This window comes from Ammodytes marinus (assembly GCF_949987685.1).
Source record: "Ammodytes marinus genome assembly, chromosome: 15".
Classification (NCBI taxonomy): Eukaryota; Metazoa; Chordata; class Actinopteri; order Uranoscopiformes; family Ammodytidae; genus Ammodytes; species Ammodytes marinus.
The window spans coordinates 7,064,222-7,078,555 of NC_137219.1; the positions used below are offsets into that span (position 1 = coordinate 7,064,222).

Here is a 14,334-nt window from a genome sequence, read left to right on the forward strand (position 1 = left end):
TTATTTCTAAAGGCTTTCATATCCGATAATGAGCGACGACATCAAAATACAAACGTTCAGTTCAAGATTGTTTAATTCTGTTTATTATTTTATGTGTAAGCATGGACTTTGCACGATTTCACAACAATTAAAAAAATAAGGCAGCTAATCAAGAGAGCGTGGCAAGCTTTCTTCACATTTTTGGCTCACAATAACACCAGCTAGAAATTGAAGCAACAATTCATCAAGCATACAGGCTTATCAGTATGTATTTAGGGCTCACCGACCATCACCCTCCACTGTTTTGGCAAGACCAGATACATTTTACAGACTTTTATCTTTGAGAAAATAAGCAATTAAAGTTGTTAAAAAGAAATGTAAATACAAATGTAAAGTAAATGAAAAATACTAACTGTAAAGATCCTTCAAACAAACAACTTTGTCGAACCTGGTTTCAAATGTTTTGAATGTGCTATTCATTGAGACTAAGCCACAATAAACTATATTGTCTTTGGGCAAAAATTATGTTTGTCTTCTCGGTTAACTTAAAAGCATGCATACTTAAAGTGATATTTTTCTTCTTAATACAAGGTGCAAAATCAATTTCAAAATCAAGGCATAAGATTTGTATCCATGTTTCCTTTGTGCCACCTTGTAAACTAATGTTCAGCTGTGTTGACATCTTTTAAGGGTCAGCCCCAACAGGACCCCCCTGTGGAAGATAAACTGCAGAGGACGGTCTCGGTCTCGTAGAGGGAGAGACGCTCTGAGATCCTGATGCCAGAGGGGAGGATGAATAAGATGACGTGAGGGAGGATGCTCCTTGTGGTGCTTGATACCTGTAGACCATTTAAGGTATAATTAGATACTTATATCATTAGATTTTTACTGTTCCGTGTCTCAAAATTACCAAATGTGTCATCAAAGCTTAATGTTGTTGATCAATAATAAAAGTATTTCATCAATGATACCGATACTTGTGGCATTTAAACGTTTTATACCAGTGGACCTACGAAAAAAATAAATGTGGTTTGTTGTTCAAGGGGGGGGGGGGGGGGGGGGACATGCAAATACACTTATATTGTGCTTTAAAACTCATTCTATGTGTAGTGCAGTTATTCCCATAACTTTTCTACTGCAATGTTCAGGCTTATCCTGAATAAATGCTCCTTTAAAATAAAAAGGTCTTCCTGTATCTGTAAGAATTGTAAGACGTCTGCCTTTTCTCAGCATGCTCTCTCACCAGGACTGGGATCTCCTGACGCGTGTCTGTGCAGTCGTCCTCCGTCTAACGGGAATATCTACTAGCAGATCCCGGGTCAGTCTGGGGGAAAAGGCTCTCTCCAGGTTCAAGGTGAACATGGTCGGTGGAGACATGTCTAGCTCCAACAGCATTATATTCTCGGCCTGTAAGAACAGATCAAAGTACAGTGGAAGTTACTATAACATCATTACATATGGAAATGCATACATATTATATGCCTTCCCATTTTCTAAACTGTTCATTTGTTATAATCATTTTTTGTTGATCTTCCACCTATTTCACAATGTAATCCTTTCTTATTTATTCAGGTGAATAATCCATTCACTGAAAGTTTTTATCGTGGAACACCTACAAATAGCTCCAACAGCATTATATTATGCTTATATGATGATTATAGGAATACTATCATGAATCGCAATTATTTTGGGCAGAATAATCGTGACAAATGTTCCCATCGTCCCATGCCTAACAGTATGTCTACATTGTAAAAAAAGACTGTTGTTAAAATACAGAGAATGCTAACTTGTCTCATAATTATCCAAGTATGTACATCGTTTGAGTGCTGTGCTGGATATTATTTGAAAATGCAGTATTTACTTTGAGACACCACATTGATATTTCACTTGCGTAAGATCCAACTGTTTAAACTGAGAATGGTTTCCATGGCTACAACCATCTTCACAGCAGAAAGGAGACTGTGAACATGGAAGTTAAGATCCACGTTTTCACTTCTCCCCCTCTACTGTACTTTTCGGCCAACTGTCCCTCGTCAATGTCTCGAGCACCGACCTGGTATCTGGATGGGGCCCCGGCTGCCGTGGCAACAGCCATCTGTGCATATTGGCTGATTGGCCTCTTGTATCCCACGGCTGAGAGGGGCCTTCTCTTGCCCTGAGTGGGAGCACTGGGGTAAAGACAGGGGGAAAGGAGGATTTGGATTCAGTTTAATGCACTTAGACTTGGTTTAGCAGTTAAGATGTAGGCTTCTGGAGCCTCAAGAGGCCCATATATGACCCTGTGATCAGCTCCCACCAGACAAATCTCCCCTGTTATCTCCCCTGTGTGGTCTACCATTCAGCTTCCCCGATATCTCAGTGAAGACAGATACCAAGGTGAAGATAGATAGATAGATAGATAGATAGATAGATAGATAGATAGATAGATAGATAGATAGATAGATAGATAGATAGATAGATAGATAGATAGATAGATAGATAGATAGATAGATAGTGTAGTATATTTTCTTGGTCCTTTACTCAGAAAGCCGGCGTTGGTAGTTAGTTGATGGAAGAAGACACAGTTGAATGCAGATGAGGAGGTCTTCTGGAACAATTCTTTTATTTACAACAAAACTCATCTTTGCCCCCTGCCAGATGAGGCTGACTGTCTTTGTCTCCTCTGTAGCAGTAGACCTTAATATAAAATGTATAGTAACATAATACACTACAGTAATCTTAGAATGTGTCATAACAAAATACACTACAATAGATAGATAGATAGATAGATAGATAGATAGATAGATAGATAGATAGATAGATAGATAGATAGATAGATGTATTTTCTCAGTGAGTCAGTGCTGATTTACAATTTGTGTTTGAGGATTTTTTTTTAATTTACAGTACAACTTAACAGACCTCTCTGACAGAGGAAGGACTGGTTGAAGTCTCCACTGATCCTCCTCACTGTCAAAATGCAGCCTGTTCATTATCTTGTTCTTTTCCTCTGGAGGTATGAAGTTCTCAATCAAGAGTACTCTGCAAGATGGAAAACAAGCATGTGTCAGCTGAGATCACAGGAAGCATTCCAACAAAGCAACTACTAAATTCAATCAAATACTTTTCAGTGCACACTTTTTTTAAATGTAATATATATATATATATATATATATATATATATATATATATATATATATATATATATATATATATATATATATATATATATATATATATACATTTATATATATATACACACATTTATATATATATATATTTGAGCAATAACAGTAACACAGCTTTTACTGCATTTCATCGATATGATAATTTTCAATAATAGGAACTATTTGTAGATTATTTTTTTACAGAATTCAGGTATAAATGATTGAAACCTTTTGTAATACATAGCCTAGATGTAGACTAAACATTTGCTACCATGGCTACTCACTTGTACTTTAGTTCTCTGGTGAGTTCGTTCTGTGTCTGTTCAAGCTCCTGTCTGGTAATAACATGTTCATCAATCACGTCTCTCATCTCTGCCTTCACCAGCTGTAGTTTGGCATATAACTGAACAACACAGGAACATGTTAATTCCACACGTCAATAAAGCTATAAAAGACAAGATGTTAAAGTAAGACACACACTAAAAGGGCCTTCATCAGAATGTGAAAAGGGGAAATTGAAAGGTCGTTCATTTGCCCAATTCGAACAAAATCGATTCAAATGTGGCTAAGGAGACTAGTAGAAATGAGAAAATCAATTATTCCTAAATTAAAAAAGGCAGCTCTATCCAGAAAAACCTGGACTCACCATCAATACCAGTGTTACTTCTCCCTCAGTCTTATCTCTTGAAAAAACAAAGAGCATTCTTGATTGCAAATGAGATGAGAAACTGATTAAATTATGGCCAATGCTCTGGGAATAATAACATTGGAACACGTCAGCGGGTGAGTCATCTCAGTCTCACCCTTTTCAGCTTCTTGGTCTTGTGTTCCACCTCCTGCTGCAGGGAGGAGAAGGTCTCCATCATTTCTTCCGTCTCCTCGTCCTGCAGCATCATCTGCTGCTGGATCTCTCTCTCTCGCCTTATCTGAAAACCAGGCACAGCAGTCGGCTCCATTGAAACGAGTACAAAAGGGCACGCCCTTAAAATTAAAAAAAATCTTCTTGTCTAGGTTCAGCCACAATTAGACTTCTATTATGATTGTAAAAGCAGCCCTGAAGTATGTTTGTTATGTTGGAATATACATCACACAACAATATTAAAAAAATTACCTGTTCTGCAATCTCCTTCCTTTTCAGCTCCAGCATCTTTTGCTGCTCATTAGTGTGATCAATTATAGTCTTTCCTCCAACTAACAATTTGCTCTCCATGGCCTGCGAACAAAGACACACAATAAATTATTAATGCAAATGTCTTTTGTTCCAGCGGCGCCTCCTCGTAAATCAGACGCTGCTGTGCTGTATGTATTACAACTCGGCCATATGATCTCAACAAGTTACCTTATATTTCTCAATGATCTTCTCCAGAGCGTCCGGGTCCCAGTCCATGTCCACTAGGCTCTTCCGGTTGTCATTCAGATGCTTTAACCTCTCCCCGTTCCCAGGGCGGGTCATGGCCTTGGGGAAGAAGCTGGTCTCCTCTTTCACGCGGGGCCTCACCTCCTGTTCCTCCTCGTCGATGGCCTTCCACAATTCCGCAATCTCTTCATCAATATCTCTGTACCTCAGCTCTTCTTCCATACCAACCAGACTTCTACTTAGTCTCTTGCTGTTTCTTTTCCTCCTTCTCTCCTTTGCCAACATCCCTCTTTCCTCCAGCTGGGCCTTCAGGCGTGCAATCTCCTCCTGGAACTCCCTCAGCAGGGCGTCTTTGGGATCCTCGTTGATCCTTGGTTTGTTCTTGATGTTCTTGGCCCGATTGGCGTACCTCAACGTGGCCAGGGATTCCTCAAAGTGCTTGTGCGACGGCCCCACTGTCGCTATCATGACCGTTTTTGCGTTGCCACCCAGGGAGTCCTGTAGAAGGCGGGTCAGTTTGGAGTCTCTGTACGGTACGTGGGTGCTCTTCCCGTCCACCAGAGCTGAGATGACGTTCCCCAGTGCTGAGAGGGACAGGTTGATCTTGGCTGCTTCTTTAAGTCGCTTACCTTTGGCTCCCGTCTTGCTCTGGCGCTCGCTGCCTGCCAGGTCCACCATGTTTAGTTTGCCCACTCGGATGTGGTCCTCTCCATCCGGCCCCACTTCGCTACACTCCACGGTGACCATGAAAATGGCGTGAGAGCGGGAGCTGCGTTCGTTCATGTTGGTGAAGCCCACAGCCCTGGACTGGTTACCTATGTTCATGACGTGTTCGATCTCATTGCAGTTCTTTGTGACAACAGAGGACAGGTCTTTGACGTAAACACCAAAGTCAGGATGTTCCTTAAGCTCAAGTTTCTTGTTGTCTTTGCACAGCAGGTCTCTGACCTCCTCCTGGTAGATCTCCATGTAGGATGACCTCACCAGGTACTTCTGATTTTGAGTTCTGGATATCTGTGTAAAAATGTGCTGGAAGGAATTGGGTATGACCCCGCTCATCTCGGGGTCGTTTGATACCCCTTGCATGGTGTGCGTTTTACCCGTCCCGGTTTGTCCGTAGGCGAATATGGTCCCGTTGAAGCCATGGAGCACGGACTCCACCAGAGGTCTCACCGCGTCATCGTAAATGTCGCACTGTTTGGAATCCCAGCCGTGCACCGAATCAAACGTGAACACTTTCATCGGCTCATCAGGTGGCGCCTTCGGGTTCCTGATGGTGATCTGCCCCAGTCTGTCATCAATGTGCAAAATGTTTACGCACTCCACCGTCTCCTCTTTCCTGTTGAACGGCCGGCAGCGGACCACCACCCTCACCGCCTCGCAGTGTTTAATTTTAGACATTATTTTTTGGTCAGGGACTTTAAAGGAAAACTGTCCTCATCACGTTAAAATACAAAGCCATTTTTTTCCTCGGGCGGGGTCCACACAGTTAAATTCCTTCTTCGTACAGGTGCGCAGCTTCTATATCCTTTGATGACAGCGATCAGACAAGACAGACTCACCTCATGTGGACCGCTTCCATCGTCTCCTCCGCCCTGAGCATCTTTTGCGATGTCACATTCTATTAAGGGATGATGATGAAGGAAAAAAATACCCAGCCGCCCCAACCCAGCCCAGCCCACACAGCAGCCTCCCCTCCCGGCTGCTGTACACACCCTGCTCTGCTGCGGACAATAGAAATCAGACATGTGACCCTCGCGACGAATTGGGTTCCAGCAAATCTTCCCGTGGCCCCCAGACGTGGTCTCATTCCGTAACCGTGATTGATTACCCTCCAATAGTGATAAGATAAAGATAAAAAAATTCTGGGCAGAGTTAAAATATAGGCTACCATAGAATTTATTTATGCAATATACTTAACAATGGAGCCACAGCTTTTCATCTGAAGTTATTAAAAACATAATATAAAAAAGGAAAGCAAGTCTTTCTAAACAGATGATAGTAGGCTACTATCCTTGTGATAAAATAAGTTAAAGATTTGGTAATGGTTTATAGAAAAAGAAAAAAATCACCTATTGGGGAAACCAGAAATATTTCGATAGAAATGGGCTAGGCTACTTTTCTTATTATATAGAATTTACGGATCTGGAAAACACACTGGATCTATCTTGTTTATATTCATTCATTCATTTATTGTAATTGTATTGCATAGATGCTTACGTATTGTTACAAATGTAGTATTTGTGTCGTAAAAAACAATACAAAAAAAAAACACTTGAACGCAGCTAGAAAGAAAAGGCCCAGATTGTTTCAATAACAAAATTTGATTTATTCAGGCTTCACATTTACATCATTCATGTTCAAACCAGGACTGACAATCTTTAAAGTAAAAAAAGAAAAGACACTAGCTTAACCATATGGTTATTGGACATTCAATGATAAACAAATAATTTGCCAGTTTGAAAATATTTGAATTCCTCTGCCTCTACAGTAACTTCTGCAATGTGTGAATAATTAGCCTCCATCTGCTCCTCAGCCTATGCACCATCAAGTAAATCAATATTGTACAAAATACCCATCAACTTTTGCTGACATTACACTCTTAGTACAGTTAGCCAAAACTACTGCAGTCTAATACAAGAGTCCTGTAATTATTGTATTTCTGTTGAAGCTTTTGCCCACCTCATTTACATCAGTGAGTGTGGGCTAAATAATGCAAACATCTCTATATACACACACGCACACCACAGGCCGCATCCTCCAAAATAATCTCTAAATCAGTTTCAACAAAGAAATTAACATTATAACCCTCAAAAAAGGCAGGATGTATTGAAGGACTGTTGTATTATACTGCATTATTTTTAGATGGGTGTACCTAATAACTGTCATCCCAGCACATTTGCAGTATGTTTTGCCCAAATCATGACATAAATGTTAGGCACATGTCTATTAAAAGCTACTGGCACACATGGTGGGTCGATCACTTGTGAAATTTCTTGCTTGAATCCTTTGCATGATCCAGTAGGAGTTGGCAAGGTGTGAACTGATTCCCGTAGACGGCCTCGAATTTCCTCATCTTCTCAACAAACTTATCCGCACCAAAGGTGTCCACGAAACGGAAAGGTCCTGGAAGTGTTAAGATATCATGTTAGATTTATCATTGAATGGATTACAGGGATACTGCAAAGGCTTGTTTTGATCTCTTGATGTATTCACGAGAGAGGTGTTTCATAGAGTAATGGTAGAATTGAACTCTTACCTCCAAGGCAGGGGGGGAATCCAAGACCAAACACAGCCCCGATGTCTCCCTCCAGGGGGCTGTTCAAAATGCCCTCTTGCAAACAAAGCACGGCCTCGTTGACGAAGCGAGAAATGAGCCTGTACTGCACATCAGAGTCTGATGAACTGCAAAAAAAATAAGTAATAAGAACAGAGCATTTAAACTTAAAATGTAACATCATGAAATTGGTATGTAATGATTAAATCAACGCATTGCTTCTTCTGAAATTGTCCAGTGTCAACTTACACAGTAGGATTTGGTGTCATCCTGTATTTCTCCAGGATTTCTCCAATGTCTGGGTTGACTTCTTTGGACTTGAGTCCTGGCGTGTAGACGTAGCAACCTTTTCCCGATTTGCGACCTGAAGAAAAAAAAAGAAATGTAAAGCAAGGATTAATGCATTTTAATGAAACATTCATTAAAACTCAATTACGATATCCAACAAAAACTGAACAATGGGCACAATCTTTCTGTACCTTTGAATCCCATATCCACCATGGTTTTCAGAACCTCCACGTTTCCACCGCCAAAGCGAGAGCCAAAAGCTTTCCCAAGATCCTCGGCCACGTGAGCAGCAACGTCGATACCGACTTCATCAGCCAGTGTGGCTGCACCCACGGGGAACCCAAAGCCTGTGGTAAGTGCATCTAATTTCTTGGGGTCAATTCCTTCCTGTAAGTGCCAATGCATATATTAATAACATTTATATTGCTACAGTTACAATTACATTTATCTTGCTACAGTACACATATAGAGAATTTATAACCATAACAAGCAGTGATTTCAAAACAGCATTTTCTACTATAGTAACACTAACCTGAAGTACTCTTACTGCCTCAGCCAACATGGGAGCCAGACACCTAGTCGTATAAAATCCAGGTCCATCCTGCAAAGATATATGTGTAACCTTTTATTGAAGTGCATTTACGTTAATCATATAACATGCATCATCATGGCCGTGGCTGCTTCAAGCTACTGCTGTAATGTATATATTCCAGAATAACCAAAAAACATTTTACTGGCTTTTTACTCTATGTATTTTTTCAAGTATTTAACGGTTGGTAGCCACACCGGGAAAGCAGAAAGCATGTCGCCAAACCTCACCCCAACGACTATGATGACTTTGCCCTGCTTCAGGCCGACTGCCACAGCAGAGGCTGTAGTGTCCTTTGACGTCTTGTCAGTGGTTATTATCTCAAGGAGCTGCATCTTGTCCACTGGAGAGAAGTAGTGCATTCCAATCACCTGAGGATTCAGAGAAAAAAATTCAGCACCATGTTTTTTTTAAAAATCTAGAAGCACTTTGAAACTACAATGCTCGTAGTTCAAACCTTGTCTGGTCTCTTGCTGGCAGCAGCAATATCCGTGATGGGCAGAGCTGATGTGTTGGTGGCAAATATGCAGTGAGGGGAAACCACCTACAGAGGAAGGTTTGTCAGATCTTAGCTCAAAGTAACTGTCACAACAACTATTTAACGCTTAACATTTTAATATAGGACTGATATTTAGAAGAAAGTGAGTGTATTCTCTTTGAAACATAGTTACACTTCAGGCCCACTTACAGCCTCCACCTGCTTCAGGACTGCATGCTTGATGTTGATGTCTTCAAACACAGCTTCAATGACCATGTCGGCCTTTTCAAAGCCACTGTAATCCAGCTGGCCAGTCAAATTGGACATAATGGAGTCTCTCTCAAAGGACGTGATGTTCCTCTTTTTGGTCTTGACATTTAGCCTTTGAAATAATAGTGAAATGATTCCATCAGCATACTTTAAGGTTTCAAAATGTTAGGTTCCAACTTAAATTTTATCTGATATAATGTGAATATAATTTACAACAACTTTTTTAATTCATGCTTATTCTGTCAACAGCTTATAATTGTATTTACAAATGTACAGGATGTGACTCAGATACTGTTAACACATTTGTTATGACAAAATCAACTGATATTCAAATGCCTGATGTGAACCCACCCTTTGTAAACCTGCTGTTCGCCCCTGGCCAGTCCAGCCACAGCGGTGTCCTTCAGGATTGTGTGCATCCCTTTGTCCACAGACACCTGGGCGATACCTGCCCCCATCAGTCCTGCTCCCAAGATGGCCAAGGTCCTAGAGAAAAACAAAAACAATGTATCTACCTTTAAACTAAGGTACAGCCTCGGGATAATCTCCTGTTTGCCATCATTGTACATGTTTACAATGTAATGTAAACATGAGAATCTGGTTTGAAACGTGAAACGCAGGTTTTCAGGTGTATTAATGATTGTAGAACACACAAACGGAAGGGATTCTTTACTTACTTCACATCTTTTTGAGGAGTTCCAAAGCGGTTCTTCTTGCACGCAACTTGACCGTGGTAGAGACCAATCAGGGCTCCCGATTCTGAGGTTCTCGCCAACTCACCAAAATTCTGTAACAAACATGAAAATTGGCGATGTTCACTTGGACAATGTGCTGCTGTGAATACTGAATTTGCCATTGCTGCAGGTCAACAAACCTTACCTGAGACTCAGCTAAGTATCCAGCAGTGGGACCTTGTTCGACTCCAGTCTTCACACACTGGAAAGGGGAAATTGTTAAATAGGTAATAATAATAAATATGAGACTAAAATTATTCAAAGATAAATAATAAAAACGAGAAGAAAAAATATTTGTTTCTGTCAATTGAATAGAACATTTTCCACACTGCTACTGCATCACACTGATTAAAAAAAATAGTCAAGAGTTAAAGTTAAGAGGCATTTTTTTTAAACTTACTTCAATTATTTTCAGGGGTGCTGGATAAAGTCCCTTGCTCTGCTTCATAACTTTACCGTGGACTGTTTTGTAAATTTGTTTCCGTACCAACTCGAAGCCCATTACGTAGTCTTGTATTTCTATGAGGGAAAGAACCGTCACTCTTTAATGTAGTATTTATTATTCATGGTGAAACAAACTCAAGTCAAGGTACAACAAAGTCAAATGCTCAGCACATGCAACGTAACTTACTCTCCATTGTGCCCTTCTTTTTTTGGAGAGTGATCTTCTTATTTACGATCCCTCTGGCACACTCGATAGCGACTTCCTCAAGGTAATCCATCGTCCTTTCCTCTGGACTCTTCAGCCCAGGTCCTGTAATACAAGCACAAATAGCAGAAAAGTTGCTGAAAGGTAAATTTTTACATAAATATCAACTGATGCACATACTCTAAATAATTCAGTGTTACACTAAACTGAGTAATGAATTACATGAGATTATAATACTTTACAGTTCAATGATTTTTGACTCCAGTATATGCGAGCCGACGTAGCTTACCAAGAGGATCTACAAGTTGGTCGATAAGCCCCATCTTTTTGGCTTTATCTGCCCGGATATTTCTTCCGGTCAACATCATGTCAAAGGCATTGGGTAGTCCAACCTAAAGGTAGTAAAAGAAACATACATTAACTGATTTGTCAACATTAACATTTATTGTGTGTTTATAATGAATAAAAATTAGATACACATTTTAATGTGAATATTTTTCATATTATGCACATAATTGGTAATCTTGTCGGTCATAATTGTGTGTTTTGAAGGACAAGGTAGTTAAAAACAAGACATGATGAGCAGGGGGAAATAATCTGTTTGCAGGGTCTTTAAAAAAGGTGCACGTAACATCCTAAACCAATTATGAGCCTTAACCAGATTATTTTGCACTACTGCATAGCCATTGGAGGTCTTTTCATGAAGCAAGATTCTATGTTATAACTATTACTGACTGTATGGTTTTTGGACTTGTATAAAGTGAACAGTGGGCGAAATGAATGGAAATCTAATCGCAGTACCAACCATTTTTGGGAGTCTCTGAGTTCCACCAGCTCCAGGTAGAAGGCCGAGCATTACTTCAGGTGTACCAAGAACAGTTTTCTTGCTCTTTGTTGCAACTCTGTACTGGCAGGCAATGGCAAACTGAAATGCAGAAAAAAAGAGCCCATTAGATTACAAGTTAATAGTCATCTTGATCAAATGTATTAGTTGTTTGCTGCAATATCTTTACTTACCTCTAAACCTCCTCCTAATGTAGAGCCGTTGATGGCAGCAACAATTGGCTTGGGAGAGTTTTCAATTTTCTCGAACATCTTCTGCCCTTCCTGAGAAAGTTTGGTGACCTCTTCTACGCTGTTGCATGCCTGGATCATGCTGTAACAGAGAAAAAAAGAGACGTATTCATTTAGACAAATTCAAATATAATAAATGAGGGTATATACAATTAATTTGAGTAGCATTTCAGCGACAAAGCTTTTAGTTTTAGTGCACAAATATGAAGACAATAATTTTCACAATGTTATGATAACAGTGCAAAATAAATAACAAGTAGGCACATTACAATACAGAAGTTCCAGAGACGTGTCAAAATCTGATAAGAATAAGGATTTAATGCAGTTTCTCTTACTTAATATCAGCTCCTGCAATGAAGCATCCCGGCTTTGAGGAGATGAGGACAGCACTAGTTACAGCATCGTTGGCCCAAACTTCACTCATTACTTCTGCCATCTCGTTTTGCATTTGAACTGACAGTGTGTTAACCTGGAAGGAGAGAGCCATTACATCCACATTTCATGCATATCATTAAACAAAATAGGTGGAAACCATCCCGATAATTTTTTAAATGCTCATACCTTGGAGTTTGGGTCGTTGATCCGTACAACAGCAACGTCACCCTTGACTTCATAGTTCACATGGGTTCGAGCTAAAAATACAGTAGGAAAGACACAGTGAGGAAATAATTGTGCCACAGGCCAGGTTGACCTATTTTTACCCATATAGTATATTTATATGTGCAGTGAGTTTGTTATTACCCAACATTGCAGGAGCTACAGAGAAGGTGCGAGAATGACTACCTGTGAAAAGAAAGACGACAGACACAAATTCATTATTATAGTTATTTTGTCCAACAGGTGTCATCCAACCTGCTGCACATTGCCTTGCTGCTGCTTCCCCCTCACTATACTTATGCAAAATTAAAAATAAAAACTGTCTCTAAATAAAATTCCTTGTACAACAAAAGAGTTCCTACAGCTTGAGGGATATTAGTTTAAGACTTTTTTTTTTAATACCACTCGGAATAAAATTCAAAACCAATTCTACAAAAACTAAAAGATTATGTCATGAATGACTTTAAGTTAGGGAGCATTCTACAGAAAACATGACCTCTTTGGTCCAGGCAACAATTAAAAAGATATAATTCAAATGTTAAAAAAATATTAGGCTACTTTTTAATTTGGTATGTCATAATTTTATTTCAGGCCATTCAAAATAAACAAGTAAAATGCCAATAATAATGGGTCATTTAACGTCTCAATGTGAACCCATCCGATCATGCTATGTCGATCTGTGTAATGTAAACATAAGAGCCATACAAAAACAGATGGCTAAATACTTTTGCAACGTCAGAAAAAAGGAGTGATATAATCCTGTCCCCATGTCTTTGCATTTTTGAGACTTTTGATTTAAGACAGTTTAATATCAATTTAGACCGCTTATGTTTAGAATCATGCCATCAATGCCTTTCATAACTTTGTAAGGATATGTAGGCGTAGCTGCATTACTCTTAACAACCGCATAAAAAAACCTATTACATTAAGAACTAAAAATTGTATCTTCAGAAATGTCCTTGGTACTACAACAGAAACAAGACGTGCACATAATTTTGCCTTGACCTCAGACGTTCTCCGAGGTGCTGCTGTATGTGATGTAGTGGAAAGTGACCCTTCACCTACATTCCCCGCCTGCCATTCACACAGACAGAGCCAACAGCACAATGGCGAATGAATGGCCCAAGCCTTCAAATCCATGTCTAAACTGTCCTACTGCGGACATAATGCAGTCTGAAATGAAAACAGATAGTCTGTCTTTAAAAATGTTTCTTGGAATCCAACTTAACTTGAGGGGCTACGCAGTAGTGAGTCAGCTAGCACACATAGCAAGTTTACACGTCAAGTTTACTCGCTTAAACAAAAGGTCACGAGTTGCAGTTTTCACATAATATTCTTGTCAAACTTTCTTTTAGATGAATGTTGTTTATGAAGCACGATTAAACATTTCCAAACATATATCTCGGAGCTAACAGCTGCTTTAACAAAGCTAATTAGCCATTTACGGCACGTTAAACGAGTGTCATTGGCCGCAGCGCTGGTTTTCTTTCATTTCATATTCAAAATAAAAGTTATTCCTACCTTCGCAAAGGGCGTATCTCCTTAATGTAACTCTTGAAAGAGCACCAAGGGCTCGAACACCAGCCATCTTGGGAGCTGAGGTCAGTGTGCGGTGGGGAAGTGAAGTGAAGTGAAGCTAACTGGCTGCTGGCACCTGACAGCATTGACAGCAATATAAGCGTCTTCTTCTTCGTTATAATAGCAGTAGGAAAACAATGAATTCTCACATTGGCGCCTCCCTGTGGACCGTATTAGGTATTACAGTCATTATAATTAGACTAAACGAAAGCAGTAGCAGCATTTTACCACAAGGTGGAGGCAGATATTTGTTTAAGGGATTTTTAAATATTATGCTCGACAATTTATAAAAATAAACGCAATGCTTAACTTTCCTTGAAA

At 39.8% G+C, this 14,334-nt stretch overlaps 2 protein-coding genes across 2 annotated transcripts; both read right to left on the reverse strand.

Annotated features, from left to right (window-relative positions):
* Positions 1-147: 147 nt before the first annotated feature.
* On the reverse strand, positions 148-6,034 carry kif3cb (kinesin family member 3Cb). The gene is made up of 8 exons (XM_080041888.1): positions 4,462-6,034; positions 4,234-4,335; positions 3,926-4,048; positions 3,407-3,525; positions 2,878-2,997; positions 2,033-2,147; positions 1,223-1,386; positions 148-818 (listed from the first exon to the last, which is right to left on the reverse strand). The coding sequence occupies exons 1-8, from the start codon at positions 5,878-5,880 to the stop codon at positions 665-667; spliced, it is 2,316 nt and encodes a 771-aa protein (XP_079898014.1). The 5' UTR covers positions 5,881-6,034; the 3' UTR covers positions 148-664.
* A 749-nt stretch (positions 6,035-6,783) lies between these two features.
* Positions 6,784-14,090, reverse strand: hadhab (hydroxyacyl-CoA dehydrogenase trifunctional multienzyme complex subunit alpha b). The gene is made up of 20 exons (XM_080043080.1): positions 13,957-14,090; positions 12,580-12,621; positions 12,400-12,470; positions 12,174-12,307; positions 11,782-11,920; positions 11,570-11,689; positions 11,054-11,156; positions 10,747-10,869; positions 10,516-10,634; positions 10,261-10,317; positions 10,059-10,168; positions 9,733-9,867; positions 9,322-9,493; positions 9,091-9,177; positions 8,864-9,004; positions 8,577-8,645; positions 8,236-8,431; positions 8,006-8,120; positions 7,739-7,884; positions 6,784-7,605 (listed from the first exon to the last, which is right to left on the reverse strand). Exons 1-20 carry the CDS (start codon positions 14,021-14,023, stop codon positions 7,460-7,462), a joined length of 2,292 nt encoding a protein of 763 aa, XP_079899206.1. The 5' UTR covers positions 14,024-14,090; the 3' UTR covers positions 6,784-7,459.
* Between the last annotated feature and the right edge of the window lie 244 nt (positions 14,091-14,334).